Source organism: Schistocerca americana, chromosome 1, assembly GCF_021461395.2.
Source record: "Schistocerca americana isolate TAMUIC-IGC-003095 chromosome 1, iqSchAmer2.1, whole genome shotgun sequence".
Classification (NCBI taxonomy): domain Eukaryota; kingdom Metazoa; phylum Arthropoda; class Insecta; order Orthoptera; family Acrididae; genus Schistocerca; species Schistocerca americana.
In genome coordinates this window covers 1,014,757,135-1,014,778,198 of record NC_060119.1, presented here as the reverse complement: position 1 = coordinate 1,014,778,198, position 21,064 = coordinate 1,014,757,135, and the positions used below count along the sequence as shown (strand labels likewise).

The following is a 21,064-nucleotide window of genomic DNA, read 5'->3' as shown; positions in this document are numbered from 1 at the left end:
GTTCAAAATAGTGTTGGCCCACCCTTAACCTTGATGACAGCTTCCATTCACGCAGGCATACTTTCAGTCAGGTGCTGGAAGGTTTCTTGGGGAATGGCAGCCCATTCTTCACGGAGTGCTGCACTGAGAAGAGGTATCGACGTCGGGCGGTGAGGTCTGGCATGAAGTTGGCGTTCCAAAGCATCCCAAAGGTTTTCTGTATGGTTCGGGTCAGGACTCTGCAGGCCAGTTCTTTACAGGAATATGATTTTCGTGTAACCACTCCGCCACAGGCCGTGCATTATGAACAGGTGCTCGATCGTGTTGAAAGATGCAATCGCCATGCCCAAATTGCTCTTCAACAGTAGGAAGCAAGAAGGTGCTTAAAACATCAGTGTAGGCCTGTGCTGTGATAGTACCACGCAAAACAACAGGGGGTATATGAAAAACACGACCACACGATAGCACCACCGCCTCCGATTTTACTGTTGCCACTACACAAACTGGCAGATGACGATCACCGGCCATTCGCCATACCACACCCTACCATCGGATCACCACATTGTGTACCGTGATTCGTCCCTCCACACAACGTTTTTCCACTGTTCAATCGTCCAATGTTTACTCTCGTTACACCAAGCGAGGCATCGTTTGGCATTTACCGGTGTGATGTGTAACTTATTAGCAGCAGCTCGACCATGAAATCGAAGTTTTCTCGCCTCCAGCCGAGCTGTCGTAGTACTTGCAGTAGATCCTGATGAAATTCCTATGTGATGGTCTGGATAGATGTGGACCTACTACACGTTACGACCAACTTCAAGTGTGGGTGGTCTCTATCAGTCAACAGACGAGGTCGGCCTGTACCTTTTTGTCCTGTAAGTGTCCTTTCACGTTTCCACTTCACTATCACATCGGAAACAATGGACCTAGGGATGTTTAGGAGTGTGGAAATATCCCGTAAGGCGTATGGCACAAGTGACACCCAAGCACCTGAGCACGCTCGAAGTCCGTTAGTTCTGCGGACGACCCATTCTGCTCTCTCACGACGTGTAATTACTACTGAGGTCGCTGATATGGAGTACCTGGTAGTAGGTGGCAGCTCAATGCACTTAATCTGAAAAATTTTGTTTTTGGGGGTGTCCGGATACTTTTGATCACATAGTGTATGTTACTTGTTTCGCTACAGAATGTTCGTTCTCGATTTTTTAGCGGTGAAAGTCTCCGTGCCGTACAACGCCTCTATTGTTGCGTTTGCCGCTGAAGTTGGATGAACATCTCAAGAGGTCATCCTGCTTACTAACTGAACCCATGACGAAAAGCGCTGCTTTTCTTTGAATCCGCTCTGTCTCCTTTTGTTAATCCTATCTCCTACGTAAATCAGATTGATGAACAATTTTATTTTCGCAGAATTCTTTGAATGGAACTCAATCTGACGTCTGATCTTTCTACAATTAGTTTTACGTTTTTTTAGTTGCCGTTTCAGTATCCACGGAGCCTTGGCTAGTTTCACAATGCATCTTTGTTTTTCCGACACCTTCATTGCAACTGATCATTCGGTAGTGCAAAAGCAGCGAAGATCATGTAATTAGTTCAATATTGGTCGACATGGTGCTCTCCCATCTCGCCCAAGAATAAGAAAGTTGCTCTACAACTTAAGAAAGAGAGGAACGGTGAGACCTGGAACGGCTCAGGGAGGTGATCGGACAGTTAGAACAGTAGAAAAGATCGCGAAAGTTCTACAAGGTGTGGAGGCCAGCCTTTGGCGTTCAGTGGTAGGACATACTCGCTTTTCGCACTTTTCAGACGGGTCAGTTCGCCGCATTTTGCAATTTTTGCCTACACTGTCATCGTTTTAAAGTCATGGTGATTCAACAACTGAAGCAAAATGACTATTTACGGCAGCATATGTCTGCAGAAAGGATGCTGGTAACCTTGAAAATTGACAGTATTCTGATAATGAGTTTTGAGACTCATTTTCATTAATCGGGTGCTGTGAACAAACTAAATGACCGGTACTGGTCGGAAAATAATTCACGGGAATTCTAGGAGAGGCCTCTAATAAGTGATAAAGTAACTGTGTGGTGTAGATTAGCCCGATTTGGCATCACTGGAGCTTACTATTTTCGAAAAAATGGACGCACTGTGACTGTCAACTAGGGTTTGCATTGAAAAAGCACGGGCTTTTGAAGCTCTTTCAGAAGTCATTACTCAAAAAATTCGAGGAATTCCCCTAATTAACTCTTGCTCTGCTTGAACGGTGCATGGACAATCTTTCCTCTCACCTGCAACAATGCCTGGACAAGAACGGCCGCAACATTGGTGCCATTGCACCTGAATTGCAATGTTTCGTATTTGTGCTTTATGTTTATTAAATGACAATGTATTTGTAATCTTCGAGAAACATAAAACTTGAAATTTATTTTAAAATATGTGTTAAAATGTTGTGGAAAGCGTAACACCTCCTTGCCGGACCCTGTACCTCGTAAAAAAGTACACTTCAACTATACAGCATGCACTGGTTCATGAAATATTTGATGAGGCTATTACAGTTTAACAATATTAGTCTTGTTATTGCAGCAACATTGAGTAATATATATTACGGCTCTCGATGTCAAGAATGGTCCAAACGAACTGCAGTCAGTTTGCCCATTAAAAATATTCCAGGTAACCACGCCGAGTCCCTCGCTTTGTATAATACGTGGACACGAACTGGAGCGCCTTCTAGCCGAATCGCGGCACTTCGCACCTGCTTAGCAAGTCTTAAGAAAAAATAATCAGAGAAAATTACCATGGTTCAATGTCGTCTTCACCTGCATCTGGTGGAAATTCAGGTTCTCTTTCGAACTGTGGCAATGCGAAACTCTGGGGCACAAGTAGACCTGAAACAGACCAATTGCACAGGAAGTTACACAACAACAGAAGCTTCAGCATAATTCTGAGACACAGCTCAATTGAAGATCAGCTCATCCAGTTTGGTATTTGTGGTCTATTTGCATTTACTAAATCCGGTGGCTGTCATCACTTGCGTACGTTTTATGTTGCATACACTGTATATTTAATTTGTACGTGCAATACTCATAAAGAATTTCTAGTCAAACAACTGTATGTTGCACAATTAGTTCGTATTATCTCCCACAAAAGCCTAAATATGATCACTGGTAGCTCATGACCCAAAAAGTTCATGAAATACTTCCCGATTGTACGGGGAAGGAAGCAAGTGAGCTTCTTTTCCGTTCTGTTACTGACCAAACGCCAGGGGTGTATTACGGTACCACTGGAATCATTCAAGATCGATATATGAAATGTTTGCCAGATACTTCAGGTACAGATATTGTGCTGAATAGGGAAGTTAATTCTTGCACTTCCTGCATAATTTGACTATGTGCCACTACAGTGCTAATAAACAGCCAAATGCTCTTCCATCTAATCGTCATATTTCAGTTGTGGTGTGTTAGGATAATCTTGCTAGTTTTCAACCTTAGATTAGCGTCTACTTTACTATCAAAGTGGATGCTTCACTAGCAGGTTAACTAAGTGACTCAGAAACAGCTGTGCTGCGATCACTCACAACTTCAGTCCCGGCAAATTTGTCAATAGTGAACAAATATTACGAACACTTTGCCTGTCAACACACAGCCAGAAACTGATTCCAAGCTAATAGTGAGTCACCGAACCAATTCGAGTCGTAAAGCAAGAGAAAACTTAAGACACACTCTATACAACGCATTACCAAATCCTTTATTAAAACGGACCTGACTGCGACCTGTTTATTGTGCCTAGAGGAAGAGAGGCTCTGGCTATTGCAGTCACCTTTGGTGATAGCCTTTTCCAGCTTGAGGTCATCCGGTCTGTACCACTGTCCAGGGCGAAATTGTATGATAAAACCTCACCGTCACTGTCTAGCGAGCATTTAATTGTTGCAGTTATCTGTTTTAACTAGGTCTGTTGAAGCCATCCAAGACAGAATTGTTTCATTGTTTTCACACGGAACATCCTATAGGAAACCGATAAATGGAGGATTTTGGTTGTTCAAATGGCTCTGAGCACTATGGGACTTAACTGCTGGGGTCATCAGTCCCCTAGACTTAGAACTACTGAAACCTAACCAACCTAAGGACATCACACTTATCCATGCCCGAGGAAGGATTCTAACCTGCAACCGTAGCAGCAGCGCGGTTCTGGACTGAAGCGCCTAGAACCGCTCGGCCACAGCGGCTGGCGATTTTGGTTGTCACTGAGATCGTCAGTTTTTAAGATGCTCCCGTGTTCAGAGAACTAGACCTGTAGAGAGGAAAAGCAGAGTTGAAAGCCTAATGCGACACTTGATTTAGGTGTCTATGGATTTTACAAATTATGACTGGCGAACATGGAGATGGTTCCTCTCTTATGCAACTTATTTCGATCACTAATGACATCCATGGTGCTGGAGTTGTGGGAGGGGTATGATGAAGAGATGAGGTAGAGAAACCAAATGGACTCGTTGTAGAATATTGCACTTCTTATACCCAAAAGAAAAATTATTGGTGAATTTGTATTCCCTTCCCTTGACCCCACAAAAAATTGTACTGACGAGATGAAACTAAACGTGTCAGTTAGATCAATCAGATGTTAGAACATGCACAGAGAATATTTTGCAGAATGCCAGGGATGATATTCCAGTGTGGAGTGCTTCCCAGTTAGGTCTGATGTAAGGCACATCAACAGCTACATTAGGTCAAACAAGTTTGGTTGTACACACAGTGGGTGACCGTCAGTTAGTCGTTATCGGCACATGCTCGGCCACATTCGGTTCGCCCACTCCTATGGCTGTATCCAGCGCCCCAGGAGATGCTGTCTTGCAAACGTCATGACTTCTTGTCGCCATGACGCTGATCACCGACGTCAGAGACTAGCTTCAAGAGCTTTGTTTGTCTGGAAGTAATAATCAACAAACTGGAAAGCAAAACTCAGAAAATGGTTACACAATAGGTAAATTACTATTTTATTTCATACTTAATCTTAGTGTGTTATGGAAGACCCGCCACTATAGCCGCCGTCCCTAACACACGATTGTACCATGGCGCTCAACTCGTAGGTAAGCTAGTTCGAATCCTGTAGGCGAAGAATATGCACGGCCAGTATTTGGCGGTAAGGGGGAGCAGGGGTGGTGGCGTAAGGTTCCTGATCACCAGTCTTTGCTCCACTGTTCTGGATTAAGTTCCAAATCACTGCCGGGTGGCGTGGCCGAGTGGTTCTAGGCGCTTCAGTCCGGAACCGCGCTGTTGCTACTGTCGCAGGTTTGAATCCTGCCTCGGGCATGGATGTGTGTGATGTCCTTAGGTTGCTTAGGTTTAAGTAGTTCTAAGTCTAGGGGACTGATGACCTCAGATGTTAACTCCCATAGTGTTCAGAACCATTTGAACCATTTTTTCCAAACCACTCAGCAGTGTCTCATAAAGTGAGCGCATGTGATACTGTTGACGGTGATCCGTCCGTCGGACGGGGACGTTAAGCACTCAGCACAGTTATCCACACGACACAGGTATACACTTGACGCATCGTAACAGGTCGGAGGAAGGCAGCGGCAAACCACCTCCACTAGGATCTTGCCTACAACGGCGGTGCAGGATTCCTGCATTTTTTCACAGAAGTTTGTATAACTGCAATCAATTTAGTCGTAGTCCGGCTTTAAGTAAGTTTTATGGGAGTAAAAGTAATTTTAACGCGCTCTAATTAGAATCCTGCAGTAAGAACCACACTCAATTGCAATTATTTTAGAATTAATAAAGAAAATTTATATAAATTATTTTCCAAATGTGGACATAAACTACAGCTTGAACTTCGTATTCAGGGAGACTACCGTTCGGGTGGGAGAATGCCTGATCTGATTTCTAGATGCTATGTACCGTTTCAGTTTAGCAGCAAAATCAGTTTAGTGCACACTCCATTGTATAGGAATTGATATTTGAGAGCAATGACAGAATGTGTGACTGATTACTGTAGTGTGGAAAGCGAATAATACTTTGTTATCTGCTTCAGTACTTACGCAACAGAGACAGTACAACAGAGATGATATACGGCCTGATGGCGTCTGTTTCAGATCCTTCGGCCTACGGCCATTTGATTCATTAATTTGTCAGTCACTCATTTTGCCGAAGCGAAACAGACGTCGCCAGCCAATGTCTCTAGGTAGATTCCGAAATCTTGATGGTTAGAAAGCAAAAACAAACTATTCCATAGGTCCCTTGTACATTACTGCAGAGGCTTGCGGAAAAAAAAATCCTTTTACGACAGGGTCGTGGAACCATTCCGACCTTCTCGACTGGGTTTAGATCCGAAGAGGGTGGTGGCCAGGAGAGTACGGTAAACTCACCCTGGTGCTCTTAGCACCACACACGTATACTGCGAACTGTGTGACACGTTGCAGTGTCCTGGTGGTAGATACCATCATGCCAAGGAGAAATAAACTGCACGTACGGGTGGGCATCGTCCCCAAACAGTTGGATATATACATATGCTGATGAGCAAACTTTATGACCACTGTCCACCGCGAGGTTTAATGCCTCCTGGTGGTGATACGGGCACGTGACGCAGGAAGGAAAGAATGTAAGTGGAAGAGAGACGAATGGGCAGTCATTATAGCGAGGATACGTGCCGGAAATGCGGAAATCCGTTGATATAAGCGGTCGTGACAACTGGAACATTGTTATGGCCCTGCGGCTGGAAACGAGAATCTCTGAAATGGCGAAGCTGGTCGTCTGTTGGCGTACTACTGTCATGAGCATCTGTGGAAAGTGGTTGAACGATGTTGAAACAACGAGTGACCCGTATGGTATTGGACGACCACGTCTCATTACAAAACGCAGAGGTCGGAGGATCTCCCGCTATGGATTCCTGGATAGGCAGCGATCTGTGGCAAATCTGACGATAGAATGCAATGTTGTTGAACATGGAGCTCCATATCACACGACCCCCATGTGTTCCTGTGTTGACCCAACGACATCGTCAGTTATGACTGTAGTGGACACAGGATCACTGAGTTCTCACAGTGGATCAATAGAAACGTATCGCCTCTCGAATGAATCGCATTACTTGTTGCACCAGTTCGTTGATCTGGTCCTTACATGCCGTCATCCAGGCGAATGGCTGCACGAAACATGCAGCGTGCCAAAGATGCAGGCAGGTGATGGCAGAATTATGCTATGGGGTACTCTGAGTTGGGCTTCCACGGGATCTATGATGGTAATTGAGGACATCATGACAGCAGTGAACTATGTGAACATTATTGCGGACCATCTGCATCTCTTCATGCCTGAAGTCTCCCCCTACGCTGATGACATCTTTGAGCAGGGTAACTGTCCGTGTTGCAATCTCAGAATCGTGCTACATTGGTTTGGGGAGCATTACAGTGAACTCACACTGATTTCTTAGCCAGCAAAACTACCTGATCTGTACCCATTGAAACACATACTGGGCTCCAGCTGCGCACCCATTAACCACTACCCCATAAGTTGCGGGTACCTGATCTGTGCCCACTGAAACACATACCGGGGTCCAGCTGCGAGCCCATTAACCACTATCCCATAAACTGCGAGTACCTGATCTGTACCCACTGAAGCACATATCGGGCTCCAGCTGTGTTCCCGTTAACCACCATCCCATAAACTGCGGGAATTGGTTTACCTGTGCATAGACATGTGGTGCTATGTACTTCTGGAATCCTGTCAAGGACTTGTAGTATCCATGCCAAGCATAATCTCTATTTGTCTGAAAAATGGAACAACACGCTATTAAACAGGTGGTCGTAATGTTTCGGCTCATCTGTGTACTTGTGTTGATCCATTGTGCCTTCCAGAATCACGAGATCACCCAGAGAATGCTATAATGCTTCCTACTCCGGCCTGGACCTTTCTGACGATTGTTGTAGGGTTTTCACTTTCAGGCATTCCAAGCCGTACACGCCAACGCCATCTTTCACCTAAAAAGGTTGGCTGTCGCAACTCAGTGGACGTCCAATTGCGCTACTGGCGTGCAAATTCTAAACTTCGTTGTCGATTAACAGCAATCAGCATGTATGCATGAACCAAACGCCTGCAGTGAAGGCCCATACGCAGCAATGTTCCCTGAACGGTTGTTGAGGAGACACTGTTGGTAGACCCACTGTTCATCTGGGCGGTCACTTGCTCGATAGCTGCACTTCTTGTCTTTAAGCCCTTAGAAATCTCTGTAGCCGTCGTTGAACCCTGTCAACTATGGCCTGTTGTGCGTCTCAGTTGCCTCGGCGCTGGTTTTGGATAGCGCCATTTTGCCATCCCCGGCATATTTTAACCACGGCGGCAAGCGAACTGTTTACAAACTTCACCGTTTCCGGAAATGCTTCCACTCTTATGCCGAAAGATCATGCTCCTTTGGATGTCAGATAACTCGCTGAATTTCTACATTACGACAACGACTGCATTGTTTTCCGCGTCCCCCTGACACCCTGTATGCACCCTCCACTGTTTGTGTCGCCACCTGTCTTCTGTGAGTAGTCACATTAAAGTGGCTGGACCGTGTCCGTACGTGATGCAGCAAATTAGACAATGCCAAAAACACCACCACCGAGGATCGAAGGCAATGTCAACCTTTCCAGTTGTTCCTGCCTCTGACATTGTTCGTCGTCCATCAGTTAACGAGTTCTTTTCCTTTTAATAACCAGAGCAGGTAGCGCTTTGTCTCTACACTTTCTATTTTATTTTTGACTACTGGATGCTATGTTGTTACTGCCGACATGTCAGCCTTGGTGTGGTATCCATTTTAGATGGCACAAAATATTCACACGAAAGATGTGCAGGTTATCTTATAAGGCTTATACACAACAGATCCCCAAGTCATTGGTGGCCTCTGAAAACCACTGGTACATTTTATTTTAATGAATTATTGACTTTGGGGAAGGGACCAAACAGCGAGATATCGGTCCCATGAGATTAAGAAAGGATGGGGTAGGAAGCCGGCAGTCCCCTTTCAAAGGAACCAGTCCGGCATTTGCCTGAAGCGATTTAAGGAAATCACGGAAAACCTTAATCGGGACGGCTGGACGCGGGTTTGAACTGTCGTTCTCCCGAATGCAAGTTCAGTATGCTAACCACTGCGACGACTCGCTACGTTTTAAGTTGTTCTGAAAGCGACTATGCCCTAGCACGTCTGCGTGTACCGGATGTTCAAATGGTTCAAATGGCTCTGAGCACTATGGGACTTAACATCTGAGGTCATCAGTCCCCTAGAACTTATAACTACTTAAACCTAACTAACCTAAGGACATCACAGACATCCATGCCTGAGGCGGGATTCGAACCTGAGACCGTAGCAGTCGCCCGGTTCCGGACTGAAGCGCCTAGGACCACTCGGCCACACCGGCCGGCCGTACCGGATGTCTCTTGACTCTGTAAGCTACTTTTACAAAATGTAGCTTACAGTTGTTTTCTTCATATAAGACACAGACTAAGAGCTCCTGTATTTTGCCTTAAGACGAAGTAGAATTTCCCTTATCGTGATTTGCCTTCATATACACAGGTTATGTGGTTGTATCTCACGGTCAAAGCATACCCATGTCTCTGAAAAACGGCGATGCTAATCTAAGATTTTATTAGGATACTTTCTTCTACGACAAGACAATATATTATTCTCAGTTTCTTCCCTCGCTTTTAATTTTTTGATATTTTTATACTCGTGTGAACAATCTGAAGGTAATATCCAAAATTAATTGTGTTTAACCACTGCTGACCTTTTGTGGGAGGAAGAAGAAATGAAAGGCACTGAGCTTAGATGTTCACCAAAAAACTGGACTGTCGAGTGTCCGAGCCTTATAGAAATTACGTAAGTGCTTATCGCGGCCGCAGAGTCCTGGGAAAACCTGTCCGGCGGGATGGGTCACACGTTGCCTACTGCTTGCTGCACCTGTATAGACGCTGACCATTACTGTCCATCGGCTGTTTTGTTTTATTTCCAGGAGAGTTCGGGATGGTTTCCAGAAAACTGACACCCAATGATTCTTCCCTGTAACAGTAGTCATGAGAATAGCAGTTCCCTCAGACGTTAAAGCTTCGCAAAATTAGTGACACACAACTTCTCGGGTCATGTTTACCTATTTTTGTGCCAATATAGACATGTCTATCATGTTAGGCAGAGAGCAGTAGCAAGAACACTATTGAACAAGAAGTCTATTGGACTCCAAACTCGCACAAATATTTCAAAATCTTAAACAAGGCTGATAGTTCAGCAACTGTACGTCAGCAAACTTCGAGAGGTTGAAAAAAATCAGCCAGCTTGTTGAAAATAAAGGTTTCCCGGAAGTCTTGGTCTAGGTTTCGACAATTTTTAAATTTTCTTCTTCAGAAAGTGTAATGGACCTTGTTACATCACGTTCTCATTGGCTTTATTCAATGTACTTCATCAGAATTTGATGCAACTAGGTTCATTACATCTTCTGAAGAAACCAATTTTAAAACTTTGAAAACGTATGTCAAAGGTTCCAGTATATCTATTGGCAACTGATTGGGTGTTTCTTTTTCTTTTTTTTCTCGCATCTTCTCCAAATTCGCTAACAGGGGACGCGGCCGCAGCATTAGTGTGACACAGCACACGGCCACGACCCCTGTTAGCGATTGTTTATAGACCGGAGAAGCGGACCCGTGCACCGTATTGGTTGGTTGGTTGGTTTGGGGAAGGAGACCAGACAGCGTGGTCATCGGTCTCATCGGATTAGGGAAGGATTGCGAAGGAAGTCGGCCGTGCCCTTTCAGAGGAACCATCCCGGCATTTGCCTGGAGTGATTTAGGGAAATCACGGAAAACCTAAATCAGGATGGCCGGACGCGGGATTGAACCGTCGTCCTCCCGAATGCGAGTCCAGTGTCTAACCACTGCGCCACCCCGGCACCGTATTGGAATCCGGCTATTTTATTCTGTGACATACCGCCTTTTAGCGGTGTTTTGCTCTGATGGACAACAAATGTTTGATACAAAGATCTGTGCTTTCTAGCTTGAATGTTTTAGTTATATATTCACCTGAAGGTGTGGCTTTTAGTGCCATGAAACCGGTTGTGGTCTAATAATAAAGGAGAGAATACAGCTGAAGAAGTTTATTAATACCCAAAATGACTATTCATAGTTGTGGCTGCTGTACATACAAAGTTGTCTGCTTTACGTGTCACTATCATGCTCTTCAGACGAGCGAAGCATGATCCTGTTCTTGTGAGATGGACATTTGGTAAGGACATCAAGCATGAAGGAATGCAGCTGGTCCGCAATAATGTTCATGTAGTCCACGATGTCATGGTACATCTGATTACTACCACATTTCCCGTGGAACCCCAAGTGAATGTCCGCCATTTCTTTATACTGCCCCAGCGGTCATCATCTTTGGGGTCGTACATGTATGCCCTTGATGACGCCATATCCGCACACGGCCAATGACCTAGTGTAGTGAGAAAAGTGTTTCATCCAATCAGAAAACATGTTTCCATTCATCCACTGTCCAATTTCGATGATTCCGTGCGCACTGCTGTCGCAACTGACGATGATGTTGGGTCAACATGGGAATATGTGTGGGACGTCTGCTAGTCTATCATCCACAGTACATAGTTAAATAAACGTAGGGGCTTATGAAAACATTTTTAACTAACGTATTTTCCAACTTTAGACGCGAAGAGAAAACGTTACCGAACTTACCCGACTTGAACATAAGTATTCATATTTTCAGGAACGTAAAAAATACATAACATCCTATCTAGTTCACTGTCTCGGTTAGCTAATTTTTTTTAAGTATACATAACTGATTGTATCAATTTTTATCGAAATCAAGGAGTAGTACTTTTACAAACGATAACTTGATAATTCTTTTGTGGAAAACTGTTTTCACTGCACAGAGAAGTATTTAGGACTCCTTCATCTGTATGCGAGATATGGGCTGCAAGACGAAGTTATAAAATAGTTCCAACAAACTGCAGGGACGCCTGGGCAACAAAGTCAGTAATGTTTGGATCTGCACATAGTCTCCGATAATTCGGTTCCTCTGCATAACGTTACCCATGAAACCGATGGATATTTTTCGGAAAATTATTTGTGAAGTTACAATTTTCCACAGCTTTTCTATTCGCACGATTAATATTGATTCTTACAATGCTGAGCCTTCCACTTCTCTCCTCACTAAGCACAGTCGTTCCATAAATTTTATTGTTGCTCTTTCCCTTTAATAATTGCCATAAGTTCATAAACGTCATGCAGAACCTGATGAATTTTCATGCGAATGTCTCCTTTCGCACAAAAATCTACTCTGTATCATCGTTTTATCGCAGCGGGATGATTTATTTTCGCAGTCGTTTTTATCACAAAGAGAACCAACAAAAACACGAACAACAATTGCTACCGGTGCACGCTGGATCTTCACACGCCACTGCGAACACGCTCAGTGAGTAATGCAGATGGTAATGGTGTCCAACCAAACAAACGTTTCTCGAACTTGAAAATTTTCTAGTCGTTCTTACGTACTTCATTGACGAGCCCAAAAACCAGGTGCGAATTTTTAATTTTTCGATTAACGGCAACTCTTCAGTTAACGATAACTGTAACAACACAGCACAAAACTCACCTACGAGCACTATGACGGCGGCGGCGGCGGTGACAGACACTTGCGTTGCCATGGCGATCCTCTCTGTGAGTGCAGCGTCTGCGACCGACAGGTTTTATAGTGAGCTGTGGGCTGCGGCGGCGGCAGTTCCCGACAAGGTCGCGGTGCCGGTGGCCGGATGACCAACTGGGCGCTCCGGTGCGTCTGTCCTCATTGGCGGATTTCCCTGCTCTTCTTAGTCCCCGTTGACACCGAGTATTGAGTGGAAACATCCTAAAAATTATTCACTGTTGTGGTGGTTTAATGTAATTAACATCCTCTTGTAATAAGGCTCTGTTCCCGGAAGTATCAAAGCAGGTATCTAGTCATGATATTTATACAAGGGTCATCAGCAAAGTTTTTGAATCATCGTGGGTTTCTATGACTGTGTCAGTACCAAGAAAGGCTGTCGGTAGAAGCAGTCATCGCTAAGTAAGTCGTACAAGTATCAACTTACTCGTCGCACTGTATTGGCTGCGAGACCTTCATTTCTGCCGCCAAGCTTGACAGATTTATGCAGCCATGGAGCTGAGACTGAAGCATTTCCGCACGATTGTTTTTTTAAGCTTTTAAAGTAGTACTGAATTAAAATCAGTGTTTAGTATGTTTTAGGATTTATTTTGGTTACTCTTCATCTTCGAAACGAATATTAAACGCTAGTTTCATGAATTCAGACTGCAGAGTAGTCGAAAGCTGACCGCTACTTCGACTCCTCACAGCAGACCTCGACAAAATGAGTACACCGTTGAAATTGCAACCGTAGCGATTTCATAGATGCTGCACAATAACCTTCGGTTATAAGCACCAGTAGTCGTTCGTTGAGGACTATACCTATTAATCCCTGAGCAGAAAAGGCCTCTTGTGGAATTTTGCGACCAAATGCAAAAATAATTGTAATCTTAACATTTCCGTTAATATAATGTAACTTAAAGAACCTCCGAAAAGACCTCTGCAGCTGAGTCTTTACCAAATAATCTGAATGGCTGCAGTGACGCCTAGAACTTCAGAGACAGTATATAGAAAAGTTAAGTCTCAAAATTTTTCGGAGTGTCCTTCGTACGTTATTTCTCTACGATTATAACATGTCAGCCAATTTACCACAGTGACATTCCTTCTTTCTGTAATCACCTTCTGCTTTAAATGGCAAAGCTCGTGGTACTTGAAACACGAAGACGTGGCGAAATTTTAGTGAGATACCAGTTTCAAAGGAAGACCGAAATGGAAAATACACTATCTGATCAACAGTAGGACGATATCTACTGGCGGACGTTAATATCGATTTTATCCACCTTTCGCCGTTTTGACGCTCGAACTCTGCTGGGTGCTGGGGACGCTTTCAATGAAGTGTCTGAATGTCTATGGAGGAACGGCTGCCCATTCTTTCTCAAGAGCCGGATCCAGAGGAGGTAGTGTTGTTGGACGCTGGGGTCCAGATTGTGGTCGACTTTCTTGGTGTACGTTTAGGTTCAGGCTGGGACTCTGGCCTGCCCAGTCCATTTTAGACATGTTATTGTCCGCACAGTTGCTGCTTAATGGGAGGATGCATTGTCACACTGTCACAAGAAATTATCGCCTCTGAACTGTCACTCTACCTTACGCAGAAAACAATGTTGTAAAACGACGAAATAAATCTCGGGTGAACAGCCTGGTGTGAGTGTACAAAGGACACAATATTTCGGCACTCGACCTTGTTACCATCATCGGGTGTGCTGATATACTGCCAGGGGACACGGCAGGCAAGAAGTATATATCAGATTCACCCTCCCCGTGCCTCGGGCGCTCTCTCCGCCGTCCGGACCGCGGGTGCTCTCTCGATCGACCGCGCCGGGGTTCGATGCCCGGCTTGTCGCCCAGCGTCTGGGTGTTCCCTCATAGGTCCGCTCCCAGGGAGGTTTGCCGGCGGCATTTCGGAGGTTCCTCCCTCTGCCCTCGAAGTCAGTACACTCTGGGATATTTCTATCTTCTCCTTAATCCGGGTAATGGCTGGTTCCCAAGCTGTTCACAATGTTGTAAAATGTATTCATATCCTTCCGCATTTAGCGTTTTCTTAATCGCTGCAAAGGGACCAGACCGTAACAACGAAATACATGTCTGTACTGTAACCCCACCTCCTCCGTATTGTACGGTTGGCGCTACACTAGTGGCAGGTAAAGTTCTCTAATCACTCATCGATCCCAAGCCTTTCCATCGGCTTGCCACAGTGTATAGCGTGGTTCGTCCTCAAAATCACTCGTTTCCAGTCATCCACTGTCCACTGGCGTCGCTTTTTACTCCACCTCAAGCGCCGCTTAGCATTGACTACAGAGATGCATGTCTTATGAGGCGCCGCTCGATCATTGCACCGCATGTTTTAAGTCCATACGTACAGTCATCGTGTTAACTTGAATGTAGCAATTTGGAACTCACAAGTGATTTCGTCTACCGACATTATGCAATTCCTCCGCAAACCTTGACGGTTCCTGTCCATCAACACAAGAGGCCTGCCTGGTCTTGTTTTAACTGTAGTTGTTCATTTGCGTATCCATTTCACAATCACTTCACTAACAATCGGCTTGGACAGCTGTAGAGGAGTTGAAATGTCCCTGATGGGTATGTTACTTAGGTGGTATCCAATGACTAGTCCACGTTCAAAGTCGGTGAGCTCTCTTAAGTGATCCACTCTGATGTTACTGTTTCCCTACTGACAACACAATACTCCGCGTCTCCTTTTGTACTGGTGTGTCCGTCTCTTGTGACGTCTAGTGCTCTATTCCGCATTACGTAGAGGTGTCCAGATACGTACGGTCAGATAGTATATTACTCTTAGAATGACCCATTGATGAATTTTATCTCTTACATTGGAAATACCTTCTCGATGTTGCTACTAGCCCGTCTTCTCATAGATGCACAGACAAACTTACTTCATAACTATTATTTCCTTTTGTGATACGTTAACCAAGTTTACTGCTGTGTTTAGCGTTTTCTCAAAGTAAAACGTTTCGAACTCATCTTCGAATCATTTGAAGACTTCTGCAAGTAACTTTCCAAGATTTATTGATGAATGTAAAAATAAGAGCACCGTGAATGGTCACAAGCTTTGCCAAGAAGCAGACGTTCTGAGCTATAGGTATATTATCTAACGAAAACCTGGTCATAAGGTTCCAAGAAGGTGAGTTCATTCATGAATCAACCAATATTCTTCCTCTTCTTATATATCTCATACTTAGATACCATTAAAGTAATACTAGACTAATGACAGCTCGCACGGAGGTGTATAAACATTGATTCTTCCAATGCCCTCCTTAATGTATTGGGAAGACGTGCTAATATAACTATGGTTAAGAAAGTACCTTTTACCACACTCTTTATAGCGGGTCACACGTCGATAATCCGCGCGGTCTTGGACTTCTTGTCACGGTCTGCACGACTGCCCCCGTCGGAGGTTCGAGTCCTCCCTCGACCATGGGTGTGTGTGTGTTGTTGTCCTTAGCGTAAGATAGTTTAAGTTAGATTAATTAGTGCTTGATCTTAGCAATTTGGTTCAATAAGACTTTACCACAAAACTCCAAACTCATATCGATCAAGACGTCTAATTATTCACAGATGACAAATTCTGCATTACTGTAGATTGGCAGAATGTGTAAATATTTTAAGAAATGCAAACACTCCTCATGTTAACACGATCTGTGGCGGTGGCTGACCCATTTTAAGTGTTGTAACGGCGACTGGAACAGACGCAGGGTTGAAGTGACGGAAAACGCGGTGGGATCCGCGGCGCGGACCGCAAACAACACAACGGGAGAAGATGGACACGACCAACGAAGGACCTCACGACAACAATAACGAAACAAAAGAGTCAAGAAAACTTAACTAGACAACCACTTCCACTCGTAAACAAAACACGAAAGTAAATATGCTGCCGGCCGCGGGGGCCGAGCGGTTCTAGGCGCTCAGTCCAGAACCGCGCGACTGCTACGGTCGCAGGTTCGAATCCTGCCTCGGGCATGGATGTGTGTGATATCCTTAGGTTAGTTACGTTTAAGTAGTTTTAAGTTCTAGGGGACTGATGACCACAGATGTTAAGTCCCATAGTGCTCGGAGCAATTTGAACAATTTTTTTGTAAATACGATGTCTAAGGCGGGGCGATATGTCCTGAGACGTACGCAAGGTTAAACTGGCAGGCTGGGCTTTAGTGTAACCTCCCCACAGAATATTTAAATGATTTAAGTGTAACCTCCCCACAGAATAATTTATAAGTAACCATGAACCAAATGTAACCTCCGCACAAAAATAATAATTAAATGAATTTTTAAAGTATTGTAACCTCTGAACAAAATTGGTTTTAATGTAACCTCTGAACAAAATTGGCTCCCATTTATAATCTCTGTGCAGAAATGCATTCACATTTAATGTACGCACAAAATTCTCTTCTCATTTAATGTTAAGTTCGAAACAGAAAAATTCCTAAACACCAAAAATAATAAAAAAAAATTCAGTAACCTGGTAAATTTTATGACGACAGCAGCGCTGCGCCTCGGCCCTGTATTCTGAATAAAAAAGGAAAAATTCTTATCTCAATAAAAACTGCGAATATATCTGCTCTTACGTAAAAACTTTTCGGCACAGCTTCGTGCAATGCTGGCCTATATTTTTTTTTTTTTTATTCTTGGAAGGAGTGATCATGCATTGGAAATATTCTTTAAATTGAAATGAATGCTTTTCTTAAAAAATTACTTTATATTACAAAAATTATTATTGGGGCATTTTTTAAAAGAAATTAATGAGAGTTAATATACATTACTGATATGCGCAAGGCAGCTTCTTTACCTTCTACAATAATACTCATCCTCCAGAGTCCCGACCAGAGCAGACTGCCGACACGCGCAGGCACGTGCCGACTACTGCAGACTACTGCCGACTACTGCTTACTAGCGACAAGCAACAACTAACTACATACTGCTCTCTGGTCAGAGACTCTGCCATGCCTCGCCCATCGCCGGCAACGCATACGTCTTACATAACCCTCCACTGGGGGGGGCAAAAATTTGGCAGCGATGGTGAGTCAATTGGACTTGCCATGAGCAACAAATTTTTCTTAATTAACTAAGTTTACAACCACAGAATATATACATATAAATGCAGAACATGAAATAAAATATAGTGCACACGCACTGAGTACAGAACATATCAAGCAATGACAAAATGTATACAATGAGTACAAATCATATTAACAAATGACATGAAGTGCACACGCACTGTAGTTCAGAATATATCAACAAATCACAAAATGTATACGGAATGAGTACAAATCATATTAACAAATGACAAAAGTGCACACACACTGTAGTACAGAACATATCAGCAAATCACAAAATGTATATGCAATGAATACAAATCATGTTAACAAAATGACAAAAGTGCACACGCACTGTATATACTTTTTTTTACTATTTTACAAGGACTAGGATAGGAAAGGGAAGGACTGCATCATGGTTGTAGCACTTTAGGTTGCACGCAGCTGCATTGAAAGTCCATATCTTTCTGCGGAAGTACAACACCAAGTGAGACAATCTGAAGTTCTTTTCCTTAAAGTATTAATCAGTGTAGCCAAGACACTGAAATGTCATAGTAATATTCCATGTTATCATTTTGGTAGTACATTAGGTACACCAAACAGTGGGACCATAATAACATCTCCATCGCTCAAGGTGGTGGACAGCATGTCGTGTCAACACCACGTTCTTGTAAGGTACACCAACGTAGAATTAGTGCAAAAACCAAATATAGTGCTCCATGATCATGAGGATAGACAGGACAAACGGATATTGCAGTAATTTCTGGTAATTAGGTGAGAAGGTGAAGGACATTAAGTCACATACTAGTCTTCATTGAGAATTACACTAGTCTAACAACTGATTTGAGTAATTGGTGGCACTCATCGCCCAGTTACTGAACATTTCTGTACCATGTATGAAGTATTACCGAATAATGTTCATAAGTAATCTGTTTACAGAGACCATTGGCACTCATTGGCCAGTTACAAACCATCAGAAGTCATCATTCAAAACAGGAACTAATGAATGGCATAGTATTAATATAATTCACTTAGTTATAGTAATCATTGGCACTCACTGGCCAGTTACTAAACATACAGCAAGTATTGAATATTACAAAACATTTTCAATCATTCAAGTGACATATGACATATTTAAAGTAATTATTGGCACTCATTGGCCAGTTACAAAGTATTCTTATATTTTTATAAAACCTTATTCAGTATTATTCAGAAGTTATCATTCAAAATGAGAGTCAATTATTGGCATAGCAGTTATAGAGTATAACAAAATATTATTTACGGAAATTATTGGCATAGTATTTATGCATTATTACAAAGCATCATTCAGTATTACTCAGAACTCATCATTCAAGTGACATAGGACATATTTAAAATGTAACACACTGTAACTATTACTCAAGGTCTGTGGTTAGAAAACATTACACAGAACTCATCATTCAAGTGACATAGGACATAGTGAAAATGTAGCATACTGTAACTATTATCCAAGGTCTGTGGTTAGAAAATATTATTCAGTATTACTCAGAACTCTTTTAAACTGGTAGCATTATTTGGGACTGGTAATACATTTTTTTTTGTGCTAGCAATGCATTGCGTTGGGATCGATAATTAATTAGTGGGGCATAACAATATTTCCTTTTGAGTTATTGCTGCAAATGAAGATGTGTAACGTCATTTGTCATGAGTCAGCCGCAGCAAAGTTATGAAACAAATAGAGTATATGTGATCACATTCATGAATGACACAGGTTTAATGACCAACTGCTTATAGCACATTAATTTCATGAATAATTTCTCCTGCAAAATATACAAAATGGATTATTAAACTGAAAGAAGAAACGCATATTATGCTGAAAAGTAGTGAACTTCGAATTAACAGGTAATGAAATGTGTATAAAATATGTATGTTCTCTAGCTGTCCTTTCTAAAACCTTCAGTCATCATACCATGCGACATAAGACATACTGTCAAAACGAACTACAACAAATACTTAAATAACCACATAGCATAAATACATAAACTTCAACATTATCCTCATCTGCAAAGAAAAATTCATTATCATTACTATCATCACCTGCAAAGAAAAACTTCATTATCCATATCACTATAACTCCATTATTATCATCACCTGTAAAGAAAAACTTCATTATCCATATTAGAATATTCTACATCACTATTCATCATCATTCATTATCATCTGCAAAAAAGTCACTTCATTATTCATTATACAACTATTCATAGTATAGAATTCCTTATTTCTAGCATATTTCATCACTAAAACTAAGATATGTAGTTCTGTCTGACAGACTGCATCAATCCCCTCGTATTCTGAAAGAAAAAATTAGTTACGACTGCTGTCAGACGATGTGTATAGTATATTATTGTTAATGCTTGTTAATTCTGATCCATTTACTCTTCGTGACGAGGTATTGCATCTTCTTTCGTTTATTCCAAAGGTGAAATTCCCATTTCTGTTTAATTTATTTCTTTCACACGTTATTTCTTTCTGAAAATGATGAACAAAGATTAATGTCATGCATTTAAATCATATACCCATTAAATAAAAACTGGTTTATAGTAACATTATTGAGCATACAGCATAGCATGACAGAAAACGTAATATGTCAAAAACATAGACAGCGTTCAGAGGCAAAAACGTACACAGAGTATCACAATGTAGCAGCAAAAAAGAAAGTAAAGTAGTGACGATGTTGAGATATCATAAGGCAAAATGTTAAAGTCAACTGGTGTTTGTTATATCTTAAATATTTCATAGTGCATACAAACAAAACAGTAAAACAATCATACATACATGAAAAATGGAAAATGTGCACAGTCCGATGTGTAACGATAAGAAAGGCGACCTGCTAACCTTGCCTTGCCGGGTACTTGCCAAGAAAAAATACGATAATCATCAGTAAGTGTTCATGTGAATATAAGTGCATAAATGGTCATAAAAAATTAGGAAATGGCATTACAGTGTGATAAATCATAAAGTATGTTCATTCAATAAAGGGTTTGATGTTGGAAATATGGTGATTGCTTTTGGTTTTTCTGGTTCTCAGAGTTTCGACTTGTACTACATTGGGGTGAGGAATGCTGCGAATTCGATATGGACCTGCGTATAGAAGCTCAAATTTACTACATCTACTTTTTCCTCTGTTAGATAAATAATGTGTGCGTACTAATATCTTCTGTCCAATGTGAAAGTCACGCCGTGTACAAACCTATTTTTGCTGTCTTCTCCGGCGCTCTGCGGCACGTTTGATGTTGTTCAGCGCAATGTCAATTATTTCATGGTTTCGTAGTCGACGAGCTGTAGGAAAGGTTACTAATTCTTTAATTTTGTTAGGTGGTTCAACATTTTTCAGTGTAACAGACGGAGATAGCATAGTAGATTCATTA

At 42.4% G+C, this 21,064-nt stretch overlaps 1 protein-coding gene across 1 annotated transcript in view; it reads right to left on the bottom strand.

Annotated features, from left to right (window-relative positions):
• The window catches only part of LOC124595998, a 107,390-nt gene that overhangs the window by 14,172 nt on the left and 72,154 nt on the right, over window positions 1–21,064 (bottom strand). Inside the window, exons 4-5 of the mRNA XM_047134948.1 lie at window positions 12,586–12,663; window positions 2,768–2,858 (exon numbers count right to left, since the gene is read on the bottom strand). Coding sequence (XP_046990904.1) covers window positions 2,768–2,858; window positions 12,586–12,663 — 169 coding nt within the window. The remainder of the gene's footprint in view (window positions 1–2,767; window positions 2,859–12,585; window positions 12,664–21,064) is intronic.